This window comes from Xiphophorus couchianus, chromosome 6 (assembly GCF_001444195.1).
Source record: "Xiphophorus couchianus chromosome 6, X_couchianus-1.0, whole genome shotgun sequence".
NCBI classification, from domain to species: Eukaryota; Metazoa; Chordata; class Actinopteri; order Cyprinodontiformes; family Poeciliidae; genus Xiphophorus; species Xiphophorus couchianus.
The window spans coordinates 30,799,245-30,822,140 of record NC_040233.1 but is presented as its reverse complement, the minus strand read 5'-3'; the positions used below and the strand labels follow the sequence as shown (position 1 = coordinate 30,822,140).

General features: G+C 47.5%; 1 protein-coding gene across 2 annotated transcripts; it reads right to left on the bottom strand.

Annotated features, from left to right (window-relative positions):
* Nucleotides 1-550: 550 nt before the first annotated feature.
* On the bottom strand, nucleotides 551-22,709 carry LOC114146141 (dynein heavy chain 17, axonemal-like). Of its 2 annotated transcripts, none has more exons than XM_028019959.1 (22): nucleotides 22,227-22,709; nucleotides 20,911-21,296; nucleotides 19,409-19,595; nucleotides 19,233-19,332; nucleotides 19,066-19,151; nucleotides 18,863-18,988; nucleotides 17,377-17,535; nucleotides 17,213-17,299; nucleotides 16,977-17,144; nucleotides 16,793-16,909; nucleotides 7,941-8,191; nucleotides 7,678-7,870; nucleotides 2,992-3,138; nucleotides 2,817-2,922; nucleotides 2,659-2,750; nucleotides 2,468-2,587; nucleotides 2,251-2,394; nucleotides 1,994-2,170; nucleotides 1,685-1,921; nucleotides 1,409-1,578; nucleotides 1,212-1,332; nucleotides 551-632 (listed from the first exon to the last, which is right to left on the bottom strand). In XM_028019959.1, exons 1-22 carry the CDS (start codon nucleotides 22,554-22,556, stop codon nucleotides 630-632), a joined length of 3,507 nt encoding a protein of 1,168 aa, XP_027875760.1. In that variant the 5' UTR covers nucleotides 22,557-22,709; the 3' UTR covers nucleotides 551-629. The 2 variants fall into 2 exon arrangements, with proteins under 2 accessions (XP_027875760.1, XP_027875759.1); XM_028019958.1 differs by having other exon boundaries at nucleotides 1,994-2,173; nucleotides 22,227-22,708.
* Between the last annotated feature and the right edge of the window lie 187 nt (nucleotides 22,710-22,896).

The following is a 22,896-nucleotide window of genomic DNA, read 5'->3' as shown; positions in this document are numbered from 1 at the left end:
GTTCTATTGGTTCTACTGGTTCCACTGGTACTATTGGTCCTACTGGTTCTATTGGTTCTACTGGTTCCACTGGTTCTATTTGTTCTATTGGTCCTACTGGTTCCACTGGTACTATTGGTTCCACTGGTTCTATTTGTTCTATTGGTTCTACTGGTTCCACTGGTTCTATTTGTTCTATTGGTTCTACTGGTTCCACTGGTACTACTGGTCCTACTGGTTCCACTGGTACTATTGGTTCCACTGGTTCTATTTGTTCTATTGGTTCTACTGGTTCCACTGGTTCTATTTGTTCTATTGGTCCTACTGGTTCCACTGGTACTATTGGTTCCACTGGTTCTATTTGTTCTATTGGTTCTACTGGTTCCACTGGTACTATTGGTTCTACTGGTTCTATTTGTTCTATTGGTTCTACTGGTTCCACTGGTTCTATTAGTCCTATTGGTTCTACTGGTTCTATTGGTTTTACTGGTTTCATTTGTTCCACTGGTTCCCAGTACAACCAGTGTTGTTGCTCCTCCACCCCAGTCTGGTCTGCAGAGGTAAACGGAGATCAGGTTTATGTTTTTATTGAGTCTCTGCGTCGCCCCCTGGTGGCTGCTGGAGGAACGTCAGGTGCTGCAGAGCGTCGCTCACTGGAAGAGACAGGAAGAGGAAGTTAGACAGGAAGCAGCTGATGGAGACCAGCCAGCTGGAGCGCCAGGTTCTACCGGGCCCTCCTGGGTTCAGATGAAGCTGATGAACATGACGGGTTGATTATTTTAACAAGGATATTCGCTGCGTTCCAGAACTGTAGTCAGAACTGGGAAAAAAAAAAAATCAACTGGAGTCTGGCAAACGTCTCCCAGTTCCCACTTCCAACATGGCCGCCAGTGGGTTACCTGTCGGCGTGGTGCAGTACCAGCACTGTCCTGGAAGAGGCGCTGCTCCGTCAGATTTTTATGTTGTGCGTTGATTGTTATTCTGTGATTACATGTGAAGCACTTTGAGATTTTTGTTACAAATTAAATTCATTATCATTATAATAACTGCGTTCCGCTGAACGGATCACTTTAATGAACTGATTCAGTGACTCAAATGAACTGTTGTTCCCGTCATTACCACTAGTGGCGCTGTGAGGGCCCCGGTCCCCTCCCACCCTGTCAATGTGCTCCAGAAGCGGTTCTGTTCCTGCAGAGCGCCAAGCAGCTGTGATGTCACTGTGATGTCACTACCTGCAGCTTGGCGGCCAGGTGTTCGGGCAGCTCCACCCCGGCGGCCTCCAGCAGCAGGATGGTGTCCGTCAGGTCGAAGGAGGCGGAGCCTCGGTCTTTGGGTTGGGTCGCCTGCTGGAGGCTGGACAAAGAGAGAGGCGGAGGGGTCAGCTCCCACCAGAACCGACCAGAACCGACCCGGCCTCAGGGGAGCTCACCTGTTGGTGGCCGACTCCAGCAGGAAGTCGGTGTACATGTCTTTCCAGTCCAGGATGATGGACAGCAGGCAGGTGATGAAGGGACGCATGTCCACCTGCAGCCAGCCCTGCAGGACCACGCCCTCGTCCAGGTGAGTCACCTCTGAGCTGACGGTCAGCAGTACCTGGATCTGAAGGGGGCGGAGCCACAGAACCACACCTGGCTCAGGTAAGACACTCTCCAGATAGAACAACGCTGACTGTCCAGGTGTGAACAGGTGTGTCCAGGTGTGTCACCTCTCTCTGGAAGTCCTTCAGGCTGGGCGGGTTCTGGTCAGCCTCGACCTCCCCGACTGCCAGCGGCTTTCCGTAGGTCAGGAACTCCTGGAACACGGCCTGCTTGTCACTGAGCCACAGGTGAGCGTACCTGTCCAGCCCCGCCCTCAGCTTCTTTGCCTCCTCCTTCACCTGCAGCAGCCTTGTCATCACTTCCTGTTCCAGAGCACACAGCTCCGGGTTCTGCCGCAGGCTCTCCTGTAACACAGGTGAGGAGTGGAGTGACGATGGAGTCGCAGGCCGTGTCGGAAGGACAGAAGGCCGACTCACTTGGTAGTCACCATGGCGACCGACGGAGATCCTGGGAACCAGAGCGCCGGCGCCGTAAACATCCCTGATGATGGTTTTCAGGAAGGCGGCGGGGCCGTCGTCTATCGACGGCTCAAACACGAGTCCTCTGGAGTCCCGCAGTTGCAGAGAGACGGCCAGCAGGGCGGCGCCACCGCTCTGCTGAGAAAGACAAGCACCAGTACTTTTACAGAAGTCACCTCTAGGTGTGTGTGTGACCTCCAGGTGTGTGTGTGTACCTGTGTGTTCATGCTGTTGGTCAGGAAGCGCAGGGCTCTGTGCAGCAGCTGCAGCAGGCCGTCCTGGACTCTGTCGTCGATGTAGTCCAGGTACCCGGTCCAGGCCTCAGAAGCCTCATCAGCTCCGTACAGGCGCCTGTTTACCTGAGAACAGGTGAGCCGTCCTCATCAGCGCCCGCCCCCCTTCCTCTCCCCCCTGCCAGGTGTTCAGTCCTACCTGTGTCAGGCTGAGCAGCTGCTCCCCGTCTGCCTTGATGCCTCTACAGTTGTGATCGTTAACGCTGCTCTCCAGCAGAGAATCACCTGAACGCTGCAGAAGGTCAAGCTCCGCCCACCCCTGAACAAACAGCAGCTCATAGCAGAGGGTGTGACTAGCTCACCTGGGTGGTGTCGGCCTGTTTAACTCACATGTGCGATGCTTTTCATGGCGTCCATGTTGGCTCGAGCTTCTGTGATGCTGGAATGAACGGCCAACACCTGCTGGCTCTGCTGCTGCACATCTGGACACACACAGAGATCATGACACCACCTGCTGCTGCAGCACCACCACCTGCAGCATTATGCACCTTTACAGATCCAGGTCTTGCTCTGCAGTTCACTCAGAGTGTCATTCAGCAGCTGCAGCTGCTCCTGGATCAGAGGAAGCTCCGCCTCCATGGCCCCGCCCACCACCTGAAAGAAGAACGGAGCGTCACATGACGCGTCTCCTCCTGTGTGTGCAGGAGGCGCAGCAGCAGGAACCTGGTTGTAGCAGGACACGGTCTGGTCCAGCAGGAGGAAGGTGTGCGTGATGTCGTCTCTGGCCAGCAGGAGGCGGTCTGCGTCGGGGCGAAGCGCCACGCCGCCCTCTCTGCTCACGTAGCGCAGTTGCTGCAGCACCGCCTCCAGCTGTACGGGAGGAGACGGAGTCAGAGAACGTTCCTCAACTCAACAACACAAGAATGTTTTGCTGGCATGAATGGCAGTCCTCCAATCAGAACAGGGTGTACTGATGATGTCATCACTCAGCTAAGATTTTGTGAATTTTAAAAACACCTTCAGATTAAGTTTTTATTACTGATTGTAATAAAACAATCATCTTAATATTAATGATTATAATGGGGTTTAGTTACCGACTCGTTCATTCGTGCCTCTTTTCACGTTTATCGCGCTGTTCATATTCGTCTCCATGTTTGCAGTTTGTTGGAGTGAAACTCGACGTCATTCACAGCAAATATATTAACTTGACATTAACAAAGACGCAGCAGGACGGATCATCCTGACTAAAACTACCTGGATGTCAGACACATTCTGGGATTTATTATGCGTCTCTGCTTATTTCCAAGCCCAAATGAACAACTTCACGTACAAAAACGAGCCAAAAACTGCTTACAATAATCTGACAGACAGAAACTGAAAATAGTTCCTGGTTTTCCAGCAACAAAATGCGCATCTACCTCCATTGTTAACATTTCTGTCACGGCGGTCAGCTGCTGCTGTCGCAGAGAAACGGTGACGCAAGAGGAAATAAAATGACATTACAAAAGAAAACAGTAACGCAAAGTGATTTGGATAAGTAACTTTAATCTGATTACTGGATCGGAAATAGTAACGCGTTAGATTACTCGTTACTGAAAAAAGTGATCCGACGTTACTGCTTGTAAGATACCAGCATAGAAAAAGACAAAATATTTTTGTAGGAATGTCTTTATTAGAATAACCGAGCAGATAATCAGCAAATAACTCCAGGAAATTGATATGGAGACTTTCTGATCAGCTGGCTCTTGGGACGTGGAATGTCACCTCTCTGGTGGGGAAGGAGCCGGAGCTAGTGTGTGAGGTCGAGAGCTTCCGGTTAGAAATAGTCGGTCTCACCTCGGCGCATGGCTCTGGCTCTGGAACCAGTCTCCTTGAGAGGGGCTGGACATACTTCCACTCTGGAGTTGCCCAGGGTGAGAGACGTCGGGCAGGAGTGGGCATACTTGTTGCTCCCCATCTCGGCGCTGGGGTTTACCCCGGTGAACGAGAGGGTAGCCTCCCTCCGCCTACGGGTGGGGGGGACGGGTCCTGACTGCAGTTTGTGCTTACGGGCCGAACGGCAGTTCAGATTACCCACCCTTTTTGGAGTCCTTAGTGGGGGTACTGGAGAGTGCTCCTCCTGGGGACTCCCTTGTTCTACTGGGGGACTTCAACGCTCACATGGGAAACGACAGTGAGACCTGGAGGGGCGTGGTTGGGAGGAACGGCCCCCCCGATCTGAACTCAAGCGGTGTTCTGTTGCTGGACTTCTGTGCTCGTCATGGATTGTCCATAACGAACACCATGTTCAAACATAAGGGTGTTCATATGTGCACTTGGCACCAGGACACCCTAAGCCGCAGTTCGATGATCGACTTTGTCGTCGTTTCATCGGATCTGCGGCCGTATGTCTTGGACACTTGGGTGAAGAGAGGTGCGGAGCTGTCCACTGACCACTACCTGGTGGTGAGTTGGCTCCGGTGGTGGGGGAGGAAGCCGGTCAGACCTGGCGGCCCAAACTTGTTGTGAGGGTCTGCTGGGAACGTCTGGCGGAATCCCCTGTGAGACGGAGCTGTAACTCCCATCTCCGGCAAAACTTCGAACACGTCCGGGGGGAGGTGGGGGACATGGAGTCTGAGTGGACCATGTTCCGTGCCTCTATTGTCGAGGCGGCCGATCGGAGCTGTGGCCGCAAGGTTGTTGGTGCCTGTCGCGGCGGCAACCCTCGAACCCGTTGGTGGACACCTTCGGTGAGGGATGCCGTCAGGCTGAAGAAGGAGTCCTACCAGGCCTTTTTGGCCTGTGGGACTCCGGAAGCAGCTGATGGGTACTGGCAGGCGAAGCGGCATGCGGCTCGGGTGGTTGCTGAGGCAAAAACTCGGGCGTGGGAGGAGTTCGGAGAGGCCATGGAGAAAGACTTCCGTACGGCTTCGAGGCGATTCTGGTCCACCATCCAGCGTCTCAGGAGGGGGAAGCAGTGCAGCACCAACACTGTTTATAGTGGGGATGGTGTGCTGCTGACCTCTACTCGGGACGTTGTGGGCCGGTGGGCAGAATACTTCAAAGACCTCCTCAATCCCACCAACATGCCTTCCACTGAGGAAGCGGAGCCTGGGGACTCTGGGTTGGGCTCTCCAATCTCTGGGGACAAGGTCGCCGAGGTGGTTAAGAAGCTCCTCGGTGGCAGGGCTCCGGGGGTGGATGAGATCCGCCCGGAGTTCCTTAAGGCTCTGGATGTTGTAGGGTTGTGTTGGCTGACGCGACTCTGCAATATTGCATGGACATCGGGGGCAGTTCCCCTGGACTGGCAGACCGGGGTGGTGGTCCCCCTGTTCAAAAAGGGGGACCGGAGGGTGTGCTCCAATTATAGAGGGGTCACACTCTTAAGCCTCCCTGGCAAGGTCTATTCAGGGGTCCTGGAGAGGAGGGTCCGTCAGATAGTCGAACCTCGGATTCAGGAAAAGCAGTGTGGTTCTGGTTCTGGTCGTGGAACACTGGACCAGCTCTACACCCTCGGCAGGGTCCTGGAGGGTGTATGGGAGTTCGCCCAACCAGTCTACATGTGTTTTGTGGACTTGGAGAAGGCGTTCGACCTGTCCCTCGGGGAGCCCTGTGGGGGGTTCTCCGGGAGTATGGGGTACTGGGCCCTTTGATACGGGCTGTCAGGTCCCTGTATGACCGGTGTCAGAGTCTGGTCCGCATTGCCGGCAGTAAGTCGGGCTCGTTTCCGGTGAGAGTTGGACTCCGCCAGGGCTGCCCTTTGTCACCGATTCTGTTCATTACTTTCATGGACAGAATCTCTAGACCAGCCAAGGTGTTGAGGGGATCCGATTTGGTGGCCTTGGGATCTCATCTCTGCTTTTTGCAGATGATGTGGTCCTTTTGGCTTCATCAGATCGTGATCTGCAGCTCTCGCTGGAGCGGTTCGCAGCCGAGTGTGAAGCAGCCGGGATGAATATCAGTGCCTCCAAATCCGAGGCCATGGTCTTGAGCCGGAAAAGGGTAGAGTGCCTTCTCCGGGTCAGGGGGTTTGTCCTGTCCCAAGTGGAGGAGTTCAAGTATCTCGGGATCTTGTTCACGAATGAGGGAAGAAGGGAGCGGGAGGGTGGCGGATTGGCGCAGCGTCTGCCGTCAAGCGGGCGCTGTACCGGTCCGTCGTGGTGAAGAGAGAGCTGAGCCAAAAAGCGAAGCTCTCGATTTACCGGTCGATCTACGTTCCCACCCTCATCTATGGTCATGAGCTTTGGGTCATGACGGAAAGAACGAGATCGCGGATACAAACGGCCGAAATGGGTTTTCTCCGTAGGGTGGCTGGGCTCTCCCTTAGAGAGAAGCTCAGTCATCCGGGAGGGACTCAGAGTAGAGCCGCTGCTCCTTCACATCGAGAGGAGCCAGTTGAGGTGACTCGGGCATCTGGTCAGGATGCCTCCTGGCCGCCTCCCTGGTGAGGTGTTCCGGGCACATCCCACCGGGAGGAGACCCCGGGGAAGACCCAGGACCCGCTGGAGGGACTATGTCTCTCGGCTGGCCTGGGAACGCCTTGGGATTCCTCCGGAAGAGCTGGAAGAAGTGGCCGGGGAGAGGGAGGTCTGGGCCTCCCTTCTGAAGCTGCTACCCCCGCAACCCGACCTCGGATAAACGGAAGAAGATGGATGGATGGATGGATGGATGGATGGATGGATGGATGGATGGACTTTCTGATCCAAAGCAAATATTCCCATAGTTAGTTTAAGGTGAAGGCAGGATGAGGAGATGAAGAGCTTCGGAGCTGCAGCCTGCAGAAAACAATGAAAAATAAGAGTTCACTGATCATTAATAGACATTGTATTAAAATATTTTCCCTACTATAAATTTACATGATCAAAAATCGCTAGCTAGCGATAAAAGTAACTGGTATTGAAAGGAAACACTGTTTTGACCATTTATAAAATATCTATATTAACTAAATAAATGTAGGGTTAGTTAAGGGAAAAATATTTATTCCATATTCTGCTACTTGCAGCTATTTACTGCATTTTTTAACCCTTTATGTCTCAGCTACGCTCCACCCGCCGCTCGGCCTGCTAGCATAGCTGCGCTCCAATAGAAACTCTGAGCAAACATTAAAATATAAACTGAGCGGCAGCTGGACCTGTGAGCTCAACTTTCACGCCTACAAACATTTTAGAACAATTTGTTATGACAAACGATAAAAGACACATTTCTGTCCTCACCTCCGTTTACTGCTGCTGGTGCCGCTTTGCATTGTGGGTTAAATCCACAGAAGGAGGTGTCGCCGCTAAAATGAGCGGAGCGATGACACATCCGGGTACTTTGAGCGCTCTTGTTCCACGGTCGAGTTTCAGACGTCCTTCCTCGACCTTTGACCTCTGCTGAGACGGGACTGGTTGGAACTCTGCTCCAGCCACCGCAGTTCTGGTTCTGACCTACCTGCTTCCTGCCGGCCACCTCCAGGTGGGTCGGCGGGTCGATCTGGACCAGCTTCTGGTTCAGGACGAAACCGCAGTCCTCCTCCAGCCTGGCGCTCCAATCAGACCTGGTGTTGGTTCTGAAGTCCTGCAGCAGCTCCATCACCTGCTCCGCCCTCTGCAGCAGCGCCGGCGCCAAGGCCACGCCCCCACACCTGAAACAGAGTCGTAGCAGAACCCGTCTTGGGCCCCGTCCGGACGCCCGGGGTTCTGACGGAGCCTTACAGGTTCTGGATGGTTCTGAAGCTCCTCAGGGTCTCCTGGGCTCGGCGCCGCAGCTGGCGGTTCCAGCAGAGCCGGGCGGTGCCGGCCGGGCAGAACCGGAACCACCGCTCGGGTTTTTCCTTCTGGCTGTAGAACTCCAGCTCAGTCCGGTCCAGGTCCGCCAGAACCTGATCCTCCAGCCGGGCCAGGCAGGGAGGCAGCTGGTCCTGGACCTGGGGCCGGTCCAGGAAGAACCAGAACATCTTCACCACCTGGAACACACAGCCGGGTCGGAACCAGCCGGATCCGGTCGGGTCACAGAGGCTCAGTCAGCACTAGAGATGCTCTGATCTGATTCCATATCCGGCCGGCCTGTAAATCTGGAGTCCCATCTATTCAGCCCCGCCACAATAAAAGCCCCACATTAGCACTGAGCGACACAAACGGCGTCCGTCGTAACCATAGCAACGCTGGCTGATGACGTTATTGGCACCAACGCAGAGCAGCAGGAAGCGAAAAGGACGAACCGGACCGGTGTTCTGACAATCTTTGCTACCTCGTCAGATTTTCCTACAGTAGCACGAATAGATAGCTAAGTCTATCTGTCTGTGCTACCCGTCCAAAGCTGCTACCGTCATGTTTACAGTCAGAAAACTATAGCAGGTTGTTGATGTTAAATATATCGGATAACAATATTTGAGTGACTGAAGTGGAAGCTTAGCAGTTATGGTTAGCTTAGCATCGGAACAATTTCTATCCATGACGAAACCACAAGAAGATCACTTCCTTCATCTGAATATCTACCTGTTTAAAATGAAAAGCTGTAGATGTTTGCACTAATCCTTTACTAGAATATCCTACCTGTTCAAATATTTTAAATACAGAGGTTAGTAAGAATAAAACCGTATCAGACAGAGGAAACAGGTTTTATTGGAATTAAAGACAAATACAGATCAGTGTGACTCTTTTTTGTGCATTAATCTGCTGTATGACAGACTTTATTAAATGCAGCCACAATGTGTCACTGAACTGAGCAGGTCACTGAAATGATAGGATATGATTCATATACACTAATATTACACAGCTAAAATCCCACATAGTATCACTAACATCTATTCAGCAAAGTTTAGTAATAAAGAGCGTTATTAAACTAAAATATTTTTAATTATAAGGACAAAATAGCTAAAAACCCAACATATTTTGTCCTGATTAACCGCCAAATAATGATATGTTTACAGGAACGACATTTCAGACGGCAAACTAAAACCATTTATAGATAAATTTACAAGCTGCTGTCATGTAAAGTAAAACCATGAAGTAATTCAGCAGCTTAATGAAAGCCGGGAATAAAATAAATGAAATAAAGCTAACCGTAATCTGCGATGAAATAAAACACATGAAACGAAACTTCCACAGGTAGGACGGATTTATAAGAAATCTGCTGAGTCAGCAGATTGTGACGTAGCATCGATGTGAGCATGACCACAAGGTAGGACGGATTTACGGGTAGCACAGATAAACAGAACGCCGGTTCTGGTTCTGGTGGTCTTGGTACCGCGTTCAGACGGCGGGGATCGTCTTGTCCAATCGTCACTTTTGCGAATCCACACAGAAAAACTGCGAGCGCGTGGGTCCATGAGAACCTTGAGGTCAGGTGACCCAGTTGCTAGGGGAACCGGCAGAGAAAATGTTTTTCATCCCTACACACACCGCCAGAATTAAGTTTTATTATTTATGTTAAAACAATGTAAAGAACCTTATTCTAGCCATAATCCGTTTTGAATTCATTTAAATATCATAAAACTTCAAAATGAGCTTTATTTTGAAATCCCAACAGGTGGTTGGCATGACAACGCCTCCCACCTGCCTAGCTGCGCCTCTTGGGGGGGAATGGAGGGAAAACCTATAGGCTTTACTGACTATTAGCACACGCTTATTTTGGGTTTTGTCAATAAGTTGCAAGTTTTCACATTGCTCATTGACATCAACGCGAGCTGCTCATGAGATCAGACTAATTCATGTCTGCAGGAATATTTTTCAGTTTCTCTGGGTGAGATGCAGAACCTTATTAGGATACGTAGCATGCTAATGGTCTGCCCACTGACCAACTGCATCTTAACACACAAAATAAAATAATTATTTAACGTCAGTCTGAAAGTAAACATCTAACATGTTAAATTTGTTTTCTTACATTTTCTGTTTTTGGATCGGTTTAGCCGTGTTATTGAAATATTGTTGTGTATCTGATCATATTTAATCATTTAACTGTACAAAACAGGAGCAGCTCATTTTAAAGTGTATAACCTCCAGCAGTCACACTGACCTCAGTCTGAGGATTCTCACCTGAGAAAAAGGCAAATGATTCACTAGGATGTGCATTTTTACACTTAACAATAAAACTTTTTAAAACTGTAAAAATTGATTATTTGTCAACTTCTTCAGCTTGTTTTTCATAAGATACAGTTTTTAAACATATTTCTTATGCAACAATATTGCCCATATTCCAGCTTATTAGAAGACATGAAAAGTGCGTAACGTTTCCATGAACAGTAAGTAGGTGGGCTGCATCTATTTCCTGGAGTTTTCCTGAGCGCTACAGTTAAGTAGGGCCGGACTAAGAGTTTTAAATATGACAGTACAGTTGTATTAATACGTGAATAAAGTCATAATTTTACGATAACTCTACACCACACTTTGCTAAAATGAGGAATACTGAGGGTCTTGTAAAGTTACGGTATTGGTTTTACAAATAAGGAAATAATCTTAAACATCAGGATCAAATCATCAGCTGCAGGATTTGAAACAATCGTTTAAAGAATTGTTTCTTTCAAACAAACTGTCTGAGCCGGTCACATCACATCTGGATAACTGTAAAAGCTTCCTTTCTTATTCAAATTAGTTTTTCCTCATCTTTCAACAACTTTATATCATAACTATCTCCTAATATTATGACTTTATTCTTGTAGTTAAAACAAAAATTCTCCGTCTGTCAGTAAACCTGTGACTGTTCTCCCTCTCTGCTCTTTGGCGGCAGATTTGTTTCAAAATGTCGTCCGCTCCGCTTCTGCTTCTACAGGCATCCTGTTGATTAGTTGGGACTCTGCTGCCACCTAGTGACCGCAGGCTCGTTCATGAGTTAAGCATGAATAACTGACACGACGCCGGCCCCGCCCCCATGCTGACTAGAGCAATGCTCCCCAATCATTCCCGGGCGTTTGTCAGCAGCTAACCAATCGGCTGGCGAGTTTGTCCTGAAATAAATTCCTCTTATCTAGAGGAACTGACCTCCGACAGCAAGGCCACGTTCATCACAGCGAACATTATTTTGAGGAAAATAATAGATAATCACGGTCCGAGTTGTCAGTGGGTAACATGCATTCCTGACAGCCGTTACCCAGAACTTGTAGAGGGCAGAATACAATTTATTACATTTCCAAAACCAAAACGGAGTCTGGAATATCGCAAGAAATGGATCATGGCCTGCAGCCCACCTCCTGTCCAGTTGAATGAAAGTGATGGACGGGAAGTTATTCAGAACGAAGGTAACCGGTAGCAAACAACCTGATTTTTGTCATAACGACACTTACTGATGTAGCGGTTAACTAGGCAAATAACTAAACACAAGTGAATAAAGAAAACTATACTTTGTCACAAAAGCTGTTTTAACCTAAACAAAGTAATATATTATCTGGAAGTAATCTGACCTAAGACATTCTGTATCTGAATTAGTTTTCCCCGTGTTGCCTTGGAAGGGCTGCATATTTCTAATCTCCTTGAAGATAGGCAAACATAACGCTCCTTCCCACCTCAGCCACTCCTGTTATCCATGCAGCTGTGGAGCTGAGCGCTCCCAAGGACATGCCTTGACAACAACATCCTATCGGACTTCTGCCGGGAGTCTGAGCAACGAGGTTTCATGGCCCTATGATGTCACTTCCTTCACTCATGTCTTTGTTTTGCCCTTTACTTTGTCTGAATGTTGCCATTTGCCCTAATGTGTCCTTTCCTCTTTTTTATTTCATACCCCTTTTATTATTTTATTATTAAAAGTGGAGTACTCACTTTTAACCCAGAAAATAATTAATTAGTCACTCTTTAGCTTATTATTTAGAAACGGTAGAGTACTCATTATTTAGACCAATATTAAACTTCTTAGATTCAATTTTAGATTATTATGCAGAGACTCCTACTACTGCAACCCAGAAAAGGAAATAGAGCAAACTTAGAATCCAGTAAAAAAATCTTCCAGAACAGGAACATTTAGTTTTACATTACTATTACAAATTTAGAGCATATTTACAAAGTCCAGAGGATACTTACTTACACTTATTTAGCAACCCAAAACAGAAGTATCTAGTTTACATACTTTAGATCAACAATAGATTATTTTTCTTTCCTTTGGTTTGTTATTTTGTTTGTATTTCCTTTTAATTCCTGTAAATCATTTTGTATTGTCTTGTTGTTGAAAATATGCTATATAACAGTGGTCCCCAACCCCTGGGCCGCAGACTGGTACCGGTCCGTGGATCAATTGGTACCGGGTATTATCTGAGTCTGGAGGATCTTTTACTTTGAAAATCCTTTAACCGGACTCTCTCGGTTCCGTCTTGCCGCCAACATGGAGCCACAAGCAGCAAAATGAGTCAGAAACGGATCAGATTGTTTGTAAAGTTTCTTTGTGAAGGGAAAAGGCCCAGAGAAGAGCCAGGAGGATGGATTTATCCCAGCAGGTGATTCCCACAGTCCAAGCTCTGCATGATATGGTGACCGGATGTTAATGAGGCAATGAAGCTTCAAGCTGCTTCTCCACTAGAGACCAAGAACCCGGAGCATCAGCAACACTTCCGGTCTCATTGTCTCTCATCTCTCCCAGATGGACCGTCTGGTTGCAGAGAAACAAGCTCAGGGCTCCATTAGTCGTTATCCTGAGTTAAAGTTTTCACCAAAGTAAAATGTTCGTTTTTGTGGCGCATCTGTATCTTATTTTGAAGGGATATGTAAACGTTACCATAGCGACCAGAGTCAGAGAGCGTTAGGGCAGTGGAGAGACGAGAGGAGAGGAGCTTGTGAGTTTTAGGTCTGGTTCACACCATTTAAGGATTGTGGGCCGATTTTCCAAACCTCTGTGACCACAGAGCCGATAAAAGTCCAACAGGTTCGGTCGGTCCGTGAGTCCAGCAGCAACACACCACAGAACCGATTCCAGAAGAAAATCCAGTAAAACCCAATCAGACCAAACATGAATTTAGAATAATCAAACAGTGATAGTTTGTGGCTCATTTTAAGCAATAAAAGACGAAACAAAAAGAAAAGATGTTTGATAAAAGAGGAGGGAGCAGCCGCTCTATGTGATGGAAAAATTACATTAAGGTCACATCTGCTAGTCATGTTATATAAATGCTTGTGAACTCTCACCAAAAGAACTATTTGTGTTACATGTAGAAGGTTGAAAGTTGTTTTCTACAGCTGCATCAGAACCAGACTGTCTCACCCTTTGTTGTTAATTCTTTATCCTTGGTATAGGCCTGTTGCGATAAACAATAAATCAATTAATCGTACAATAAATTAAAACTATCGACGTCATTTTAATTATCGGCATTATCGTCTCTTCCGACCTTTTTCTCTTTCAGCTAATGAGACTGAATGAAAAAAGGCTCAACTCCGGTTCTCTCCACTGACCCTCCTTCCTCATTTCCTTAGTGTAAAGCCCAGCGCAGACTACACGATCTTAGAGCTGTCGGCCGATTGTCGGCCCATTTTTAAAACCTGACAGACCACACATTAGCCGACAGAAATCCTAGGTATATCGGTTCTATCGGGTTCGGTCCTGCCGTGTGGTGTCCAACAATGGGCACAAAATAATGGCTACAAGTTCAGTGAACTAATTTTAAAACCAGGCATTAATCAATGCTTTACTACAATCTACCTGCAATGCATGTGGCTAGTGTCAGCGTAAAGTCCTGACTGAATGAAAATCATTAGAACCTGTTTACGTCACGTTAACGAAGAACAGCTGAAAAGTTACCGGGTTTATCAACTGCGGTAGCAATTTCCACATATCATCTCCAATGTCCGCTGGACTTCGGGTTGCTCTGTCTCAGCTGTTTGGGATTCCCCTCCGTAATTTCCCCTCAGAAAGCAGGGAGGGGAATCCGCGCTTTCTGATTGGCTGCCTGTCACATTCAACAGGCTGCTTTAAGCCCCAGTCAGAGAAAAACCCCTGATTTAGATCGGAGCGGCAACGACGATCTACCGTAACACACCACACAATCTTAGAAAGACCAAGTGTTAGAATAATTATCTAAGTTCATTTACTTGTGAGTTTATTTGAAAGGTTATGTTTTCATATTATTATTTTGTTTGATGTTTATGTGACTCCTTTTCCTTCTGTGAAACACTATTAACCATTTTTAGGATGTTTGCCTGGAGGCTAGAGACTTTACACATTCCTGTGTTATCAGCTCCATGTGTAACTGATTACTTGCGGTCAGCCTCATGCCCTTTTAAGGGCATGTCCACAGAAGGTTCCAGAGCACCCTGTAGAAAAAGGTCATTGGTCAAATTCTTTGTGTGACTATGTGAGAAGGCCCAACCTCCTTCCTTGTATTTTCTAATAAAGCCAAATGCAGAGAAAGATCTGGCAGAGTTGATCCCAGATCCCAGCGATTCTTCGCGTCTCGGGTCTTCCCTCCTTTCTGCAGAAAAGACAATTATTGCCTCCGGTTGAATCTTTGCTAGATAGGAATTAAAATAAACCTATCATCAACGTTCTAAGATTGTTGTAAGGGGGAAAATAGGAGCAAAACATCATGTAGTGTGAATTATTGCATCAGGTAGTCGATGTGCCCATCTTCTCTATTTACATCTAATTATTACTGAAGGGAAACATAATATACAGACTTCATAATCTTTTGGTTGAATGCAGTATTTATTTCCACTTTTACTTTATGTTGTTTAGTTTTTTTTTTCAAGTACGTTTTTATTGATGGAGACTGAGAATCCATTTTATTTTTGTTTTTGTTTATTTTGTTTATCAGTTCCAGTATTTAGTGTTCTATTGAAAATAAAGTGTATCTATCTTTGGCAGGAAATCACACGCATTATTACATCATTTCCATTACATCAGTGTAAAAAGGTCTTCAAACAATATTATCGTTTATCTCAATAATTTTTGAGACAATTAATCGTTCAGCAAAATTTGCTATTGTGACAGGCCTACCTTGGTATAAAACTCATGTGTTTCTCTGCCTGGCAGCTTTTCATCCAGACCTGCTTCATTACTGATTGTCCTACAAGCTCTCTGTATTGTGCACAATATATGAATAAACCTGATTGAGTGATTTCACCTGAACAGTGATTGGAAATAGTATTTTTTCCACGACACTCTATTTGCTGCACTATGCACTAAACCGGACTCTCAGTTGCCAAGTCAGCTGTTTGGGATTCCCCTCCGTTCTTACGTCACCGTGCTTTCTGATTGGCTACCTGTCACATTCCACAGGTTGCGATAAAAGGGTCAAGACAAGCTGACATGTTGAATATGGCCGATGTTAGATCGGAGCGGTAACACACCACACACTGCAGGATGATCGGTTACGATTATTGCAAGCCACAATCTTAGGACTGGGAAGGTTCTAAGATTGTCATAAGGGGAAAATCGGGGCAAAGCGTTTAAAATTGTGTTATATGTTATATGAACTAGGCTTCAGCAGGGATTACAACATGCAGAGGCCTTGTCTGACGGTTCATCCCCCTCCCCCTCCTGGGCCAAGCCTTGACTGGTCCGCAGTGATAAAAAGGTTGGGGACCACTGCTATATAAATAAAATTACCTTTACCTTTCCCTCTCCTTTCACGCTGATATTAATAATATTATCTGATCTGCTCATTTCCACCTCTGTAATATTTCCCCCTCTCTGCTCTCTGCCTCCATATTCTGGTCGTTTCTCTCATTGATTCCTGTATTTCCCTCCTGGTTGCTCTGCCTCATAAATCTGTCTGTAAACTTCTACTGGTTCCAGTTTCTGCTGGCCTCATTTCACCACATCACTGCATTTTACAGCAACTTCACTTTAAATCCTGTTTCCATTCAGTTCATAACCTTTCCCCTCCTTATTGGTCTGACCCGCTGCTCATCGCCACCCGTTCACCTTCGTTCTTCCTCTTCCTCATCCTCAGAGCCTGTTGTCCGTCTCAGCAGCGAGGGGAAAAGGAACGCTGCTCCTCCTGACATCCGGAACGTCGACTCAAAGCTCGTCTGTTCAGGTTCTTCTCACTTTAACTGTGCCCCTATTTTGTGGTTTTGTGTCTTGTAGCCATTTTTACTGTTTACTTTGTGTTTTTAATGTTGTTTGTTAAAGGTCCTGGGGTTTGAAAGGCGCTGGCAGATAATAATAATAATAATTATTATTATTAGACTGCAGTAACTGCTGTATTTACATTTAAACAGCACTTTAAGCTCATGTTTATTTTTAAGCATTTAGGTGAAGGCAGATTTTCACACGTGGTGTTATTTCATTACTCTCACATCCAATGAGACTTTGTGATGTTTCCGACTAACAACCTTACAGACCTGACGGACGACTCTTGTCCAATTTTCTGCCTCAGTTTCGGCTGAGGAGGCAAAAATGTCTCAGTAAGGCATCGAGATTTACTGCCTCTGCCATTAAAACCCAGTTTGTTCCTCATGGGGGCAGAGTCGGCGTCATGTCACTTAGAAAGTTCTGCTTCTGGCCCCCCTGACACCTTGCCACGACCCCTGGGGGGGCCGCGCCCCACGGCTTGAGAAGCCTGTACCAGCCCATCCTAAACCTCACATATGGCAGCTGAACAGGCCGGACCGGTGCATCCCTAATTGGAACCGGGCGGCGGTACCTTGGCAGCGGACGCCACCTCGCTGCAGTCCTCCAGGGCCTTGCTCAGAACCGACACCAGCCGGGTCTCCAGGTCCAGAACCTGCTCCCAGAACCGGTCCAGCTCCACCTCAAAGGTCTGAGGGAGGGAGAGAGGCGGGTCAACGAGGGCTCGGCCACAGGAAGCGGGTCGGGGGTCGGCTCACCTGGTCCTCTGGGTCGGTGGGGTCGCAGCTGCAGGCCGACAGCAGCCTCACCTGGACCAGGAAGTCCTGGTACACCTGCTGGATGCCGACGGTCAGCAAGGTGCCGCTGGCGCCGGTCAGAACCGCCTGGTCCAGCCGGTAGAACCGCGCCGTGACCAAGTGCACTTCCTGTTGGACGGAGGGGGCGGAGTCAGTCTACAGGAAGTGAGAGGCTTCAGGTGAGGGGGCGGGGCTACCTGGATGCTGAGCAGGCGGTTCAGGAAGGTGTCCAGGTGGAAGAAGACCAGGTGAGATGGGAAGGTCCAGCTGGGAGTGGGCGTGGCCTGGAGGACAGAGACAAGCTGGACGATGACATCACTCTGGTTCCACCTGGACAGGTGGTCCTGCTGCAGCCCAGTACCTGGTTCTGATTCTTGAGCTCCAGTTGGGTCTGCTGCTCACAAAAGGCGGACTTGAGAGCCTGAAGGGTCTGGATCACCAGCTGGATGTCCTGGAGAACCGGGCCGGGTTCTGACACCAGAACCCCGATCACTTCCTGTCCAGGGAGGAAGCCCCTGCTCTGCAGGTGAGACAGGTGAGACATGCTGACATCTTGATGGAATAAAGCAACAGGTTCTGAACCGATTGAGACGACGAACCTCCTCCAGGTTTCCTCCAGAACGCTGCTCAGCGCCACCGCTCTGCAGGTTAGACTCCGCTAATTATCTGCTAGCTATCTTTACTATTAGCCACTAGCTAGCATCGTTATTAGATTGTAGCTATCTTAACTATTAGCCACTAGCTAGCATCGTTATTAGATTGTAGCTATCTTAACTATTAGCCACTAGCTAGCTTCACTACTAGCTTTTATCTGGCTTCACTATTAGTTACCTTTAGCTTACAGGAACAAGTCGCCAAACAAAAGTAAACTGACTGTCAAAATGAGGAAAAAAAAGAGAAATATTTAAATTAATTTAAATATTTTATTAAAGGGGGGAAATTATTTCTTTTATTTTTGTCATATTTAGTGAAGGTTAATGTTAGTTCAGGTCAGCTTTATTGTGAAATTTGGTTTTATTTTGAAAAGATAATTTCCTGTTGAGTCTTGCATTACATTAGAAACAACCCAGTGGAGGATTGTACAGCTAACAAAACTCTTTCTGCCTGAGTTTGCTGTGTTTTATTTGGAACGAAAGAAAAGGAATTGTAGAACAGATTCTGTATCGTCATTTCTGTATTTTTTATAAATAAAGAATTTTTTGTTAAATTCACGGTTTTGCACACATCCTTTATTTTTTCAAGAGTGTCTATCGAATGACACAGATATTGGATCGGTTGCCATAACAGACAGATAACGTTCAGGCTTAGTAAAGGCAGCAGTGTTAAAAGTTTTGGGAAAAAGTAGTTACATATAGTCCAGAATTTAGGGTACTAGAATTTTATACCCTTATAATATTTAGTTAAATACGTGAATATGCTGACTCCATTTTATGTAAAATCCATCCATTTTCTTTACACCCCTGTCCCTAGTGGGTCCGGAGGAGTGCTGAGCCTACCTGCAGCGAGAGTGATATTTCTTTTAATTTATTAACTTTTAAATGTGACCAGCAGTTTGGCTTAAGATCCACTGGCTGGTTTCTTCATTGAGATTTAAGTCCAGTGTAAAAAATGGCTTTTTATTTTTAAAATATTATTTTATCTGTATTTATTTATGTGTGCGTAGTTGGTGTTTTGTCCATAATGTTTCCATTAACACATTGTTATCTTTAGCTAGTCACATTTTCAAGCTTCCTGTTTTCAACATTAAAACCTGTTGAGCCACAGATCCACAGCGCCTCCATCAGACCAGAAGTGGAAGCAGCTGGACCCAGGTCCAATAAAACCCGGGTTCTTCCGGGCTTCAGTACCAGCTGGATGTAGAGGTTGCAGATCTCCTGCAGCAGAACCACGGTCCTTCTGGGCCGGCAGTAGAACTCAGAGTGGGTCCACAGCAGGCCCACCGCGTCCATCACTGCTGCCACGTTGTCCTTCAGCTACCAATCACAGACAGACTTTCTGTCAGCTGACTGAGGACCAATCAGCTGCCAGCAGGTGCAGTTGTTTCTGGTACCTGATGGAAGTCCATCTCCAGAACCTCGGTGAGCTTCTGCTGGACCAGGGTCAGGTGCAGCGTGATGTCTTCGGCTTCCCGGACACCTGAGGGGACAGACAGACAGATAGACAGACAGACAAACAAACAGACGTCTCTGCATGTGTCCTAAAGACACCGCTGTCCACCTTCCTGGACGTGTCTCTGGAGGTCCTGCAGAGCGGCCCAGTAGATGCTGTCTTCAGCCTTCAGGATGGAGCCCACCTGCTGGGCTTTGGTGCTCAGCAGCTGAACACACAAACAGCTGCCGTCAGAACGCCGCCGTGACATCATCAGGATGATATCATCAGGATGACATCATCACCTGTTCCTGGATGAAGAGCGAGTTCTTCAGACGGTTCTTCCAGAAGGAAAACTCCTCTGAAGGGACAGGTTTCTGCCGGTCCAGAATCAGTCCAGACCAGTCCTGCTGGAGAAAGTCTGACACTAGCTCCACCCACTCCACCACCGTCTCCTCACAGGCGTGGAGCAGACGGGCCACTGCCAGCTTCCTGTGGGACGGGAAACACAGGCTGAGCTCTCACCCGCAATTCCGCCTGGAATCTCCTGTATTCCAGCCTGGAATCTCCTGTATTCCAGCCTGGAATCTCCTGTATTCCAGCCTGGAATCTCCTGTATTCCAGCCTGGAATCGCCCGCAGCATCCATATTATTTTCCGTATCTGACCGTCTCTTTTTCTAAACAATGTAAAAATCTGAAGACGGTAGAAAATTCTTTCATTTATACAGATAATTTACACCCCGGACTACTTGGCGCCGATGCGAAGACATTTTCAAATTTATGCACAGAGGACAATGTAGGAGCAACTCAATCCGTCAAAATGTTGTTCAAAATCCCAAATCAATATCCTGTCTCTCCTGGACAGTGAACCAAATGCATCTTGCTGACCGGAGTTAATGGACAGGAGGCTTTGGAGCGAGAGGCAGTGCAGACAGAGAGTATGAGGAAACTAAGCAGAATGCTCTGTTGTGCTGCAGGAGGCAGAAGTTAAGGCTGCCGCTCTGCTCTGCTCACTCTGCAGTTACAACAAGCGACAAGACGGAGTTGGGAGAAATGAAACAAAAGCCAAAACCGGGAGAAGTTACACTGCTTATTCAAATGGTGCTATAAAAACGGAAGCATTTAATCTTAATCCCAATAATCTGTGGGGATTAATTCAGCCTCGGGCCTCTAGATAAAGTTAATTACAGTTGGACGGGTCCGGTCAGGCTGGAGGCTTTATTTCTCCTCCAGATGTGAAGCAGGAAGTTGAGGCTGCGGTTCAGGCCGCAGCAGGCGGAGCGCTCATAATGTAAGTGAAGGCCTTTAATTTCATTGCTTGTATGAAGTTATTGGGGCAGAGAAAAAGTTCATAAGTTCATCTGCTTTATGGGAGCTGGATCCTCTGGTCAGCTTGTTGAAAAACAGCCCAGTGAAAATAAAATGCAACTGAAGAGCCTGTTTCAAACCGTCATAAAAACAGAACATGATGATATTGTTTTCATGGCATCAGTCAAAACTGGCAGACAACAAAAAGGTCTGCGCACACACACACACAAACACACACACACACGTTTATGTGGCTATCTTTGTGGGAACTTCCCATTGACTCCCATTCATTTCTACAGTCTAACCCTATCAGTTACATATCTAACCCTAACCAACCAAAACTCAAATCGCACCTTAGTCCTAAATCTGACCCCTGACCCAAAACCAGAGGTTCCCCCTGGGGGGCCCAGGCTTCGGTCCCCACAAGGTATTACACACACTCACACACACACACACACCGTGTCTCACAGTAAGTACATGAGGAGTGAACTGTCTTACTGTTCATTTTGGTTCACATGGCAACTGTTGTCATGGAGACTGCTACGGTCCTCGACAGAATCGTCATGGTGACTGTGATCGGAGTTATTGCTGCCAGTGAGGCTGAGCTTTTTCAGAGAAGGGTCCTGAACCAGCCCATTGGTGTTGCTGTTGTCGTTGTCATGGCAACCACCGCCTCGATCAGGGCTACAGCGTGCGAGGAAGCGGTCGAGGTCGTCCTGGTTACAGAGCGCGTCGGGTGGAGGAAGGAAGGTGAGTCCCTCCACCTTAGCCTCCACCACCTGAGCGGCGTTCTTCTGCTTCTCCATCAGCTTCATGGCGTCCTGGGCCACGCCCACCGCCCACCTGCTCCGGTCCGCCGCCCTGCTGAGGAGGGGGCAGGACACCTGGGGGGACAGGGGACATGTCTGTGGCTGAAGACGCACTTCGTTCAGTTTGACTGCAGACATTGTTGGACTAGGATCATTTTTCATCTTGAAACACTTTCATTCAGTTTTCTGGCTTTTTTATTTGATCTACTAACAGTTTTTATTAATTTATCCACTTTGTATGAAAGTTCAACTTTATTTGTGTAGCACATTTCAGCAACAAGGCATTTCAAAGAGCTTTACCTCATAAAAACACAAACATGCAAAGTCATAGAAACACAGTCAGCAACTGAAGCGTTACATTTTGCCCTCCTTACACATCCGATTATTGATCAGCGTTTCATTGATTAAGCAGCTCCAACCAGCTGGTTTTAGCCCTAAAGGAACTCAGGGTTTCAGCTGCTTTTCAGTTTTCTGGAAATTTGTTCCAGATCCGTGTTGCATAGAAGCTGAATGATGCTTCTCCGTGTTTGGTTCGTTTCCTGATGCAGAACAGAACCAGAACCAGCAGGTTGATCCAGCAGCAGCAGATCTTTAATCCATCCAGTGATTTATAAACTACCAGCAGTTTAAAGTCTCTCAGTGAAGGACTGTAGAACCGGGTGGTGTAGAACTGGATGGTGTCTCTATCCTCCTGGTTCTAGTCAGAACTCCAGCAGCAGCGTTCTGGACAGTTGGGTTGTCAATCAGACCTGTGAAGACGCTGCTGCAGGAATCAAAGCCACTAAAGTGAAACTAAAGCCTGGATGAGTTTCTCTGGTCCTGCTATCTGTGTATCAAATGTTTATTGCAATTAATGTTTAGGTTGCTAAATTTGAGTAATTTTAAATGCTTTCCTCTTTCTAAATCCAAACATTTAAATCAGAAATGTGTTACTAATCTGTGTTCCTGTTAGCTGGTTAAATTATAAATTGCCACAAGTGCCTGTTAGCATTAGCATTAGCATACCTCTTCGCTGAGGCCTATCAGGCCGCTCAGAGCCTTTCCTCCGCTAAATTCCTGGATCCTGAAGGCTTTCCCAGAGCCTTCCTGCGCCGCCCGGGACACGCACACAACCTTGGCCTGGGCTGCCGAGGGGAGGCCGAGGCTGGCCTGGAGCCCGGAGTCCGGCTGCAGGTGGAAGAACAGCTGATGATCCGGGCTGCTCATGAACCTGGTCAGAGCCGTCTTGTTGCTGATCTCCGACACAAACTCCCGCCATTTGTCCGGGTCCAGCCTGAAGCTCCGTTGGACCAACATCCGGATCGGTTCTAACCGCTCGTCGTCGGTACCTTCCATGTTTCTTCTGTCTCGGTCACTATACGACCAGTTGGACCGAAAACTAACCTAAAACCGTTTAAAGTCCTGGAAACATCAACGTTTCTAACGGTCAGAATAATACCTTCAGGGACTGTCAGGAAAAAACGCAATCTAAAAAGCCCGGGAAAAACAGCTTTTACTATATACTACTGTACTACGGAGGCCTGTAGGGGCCATGGGGATTTTTTATCTTTTGCGTTCTCTCGCATTAATGTACTGATCAGTTCATGCGGCATAACTGAATCCTGTAAGCCTTTCTTACGGGCCGCCGTACTTTCTGCCTTAATGCAAGGTTATGTAAGGTTTTTCATATCTGGTT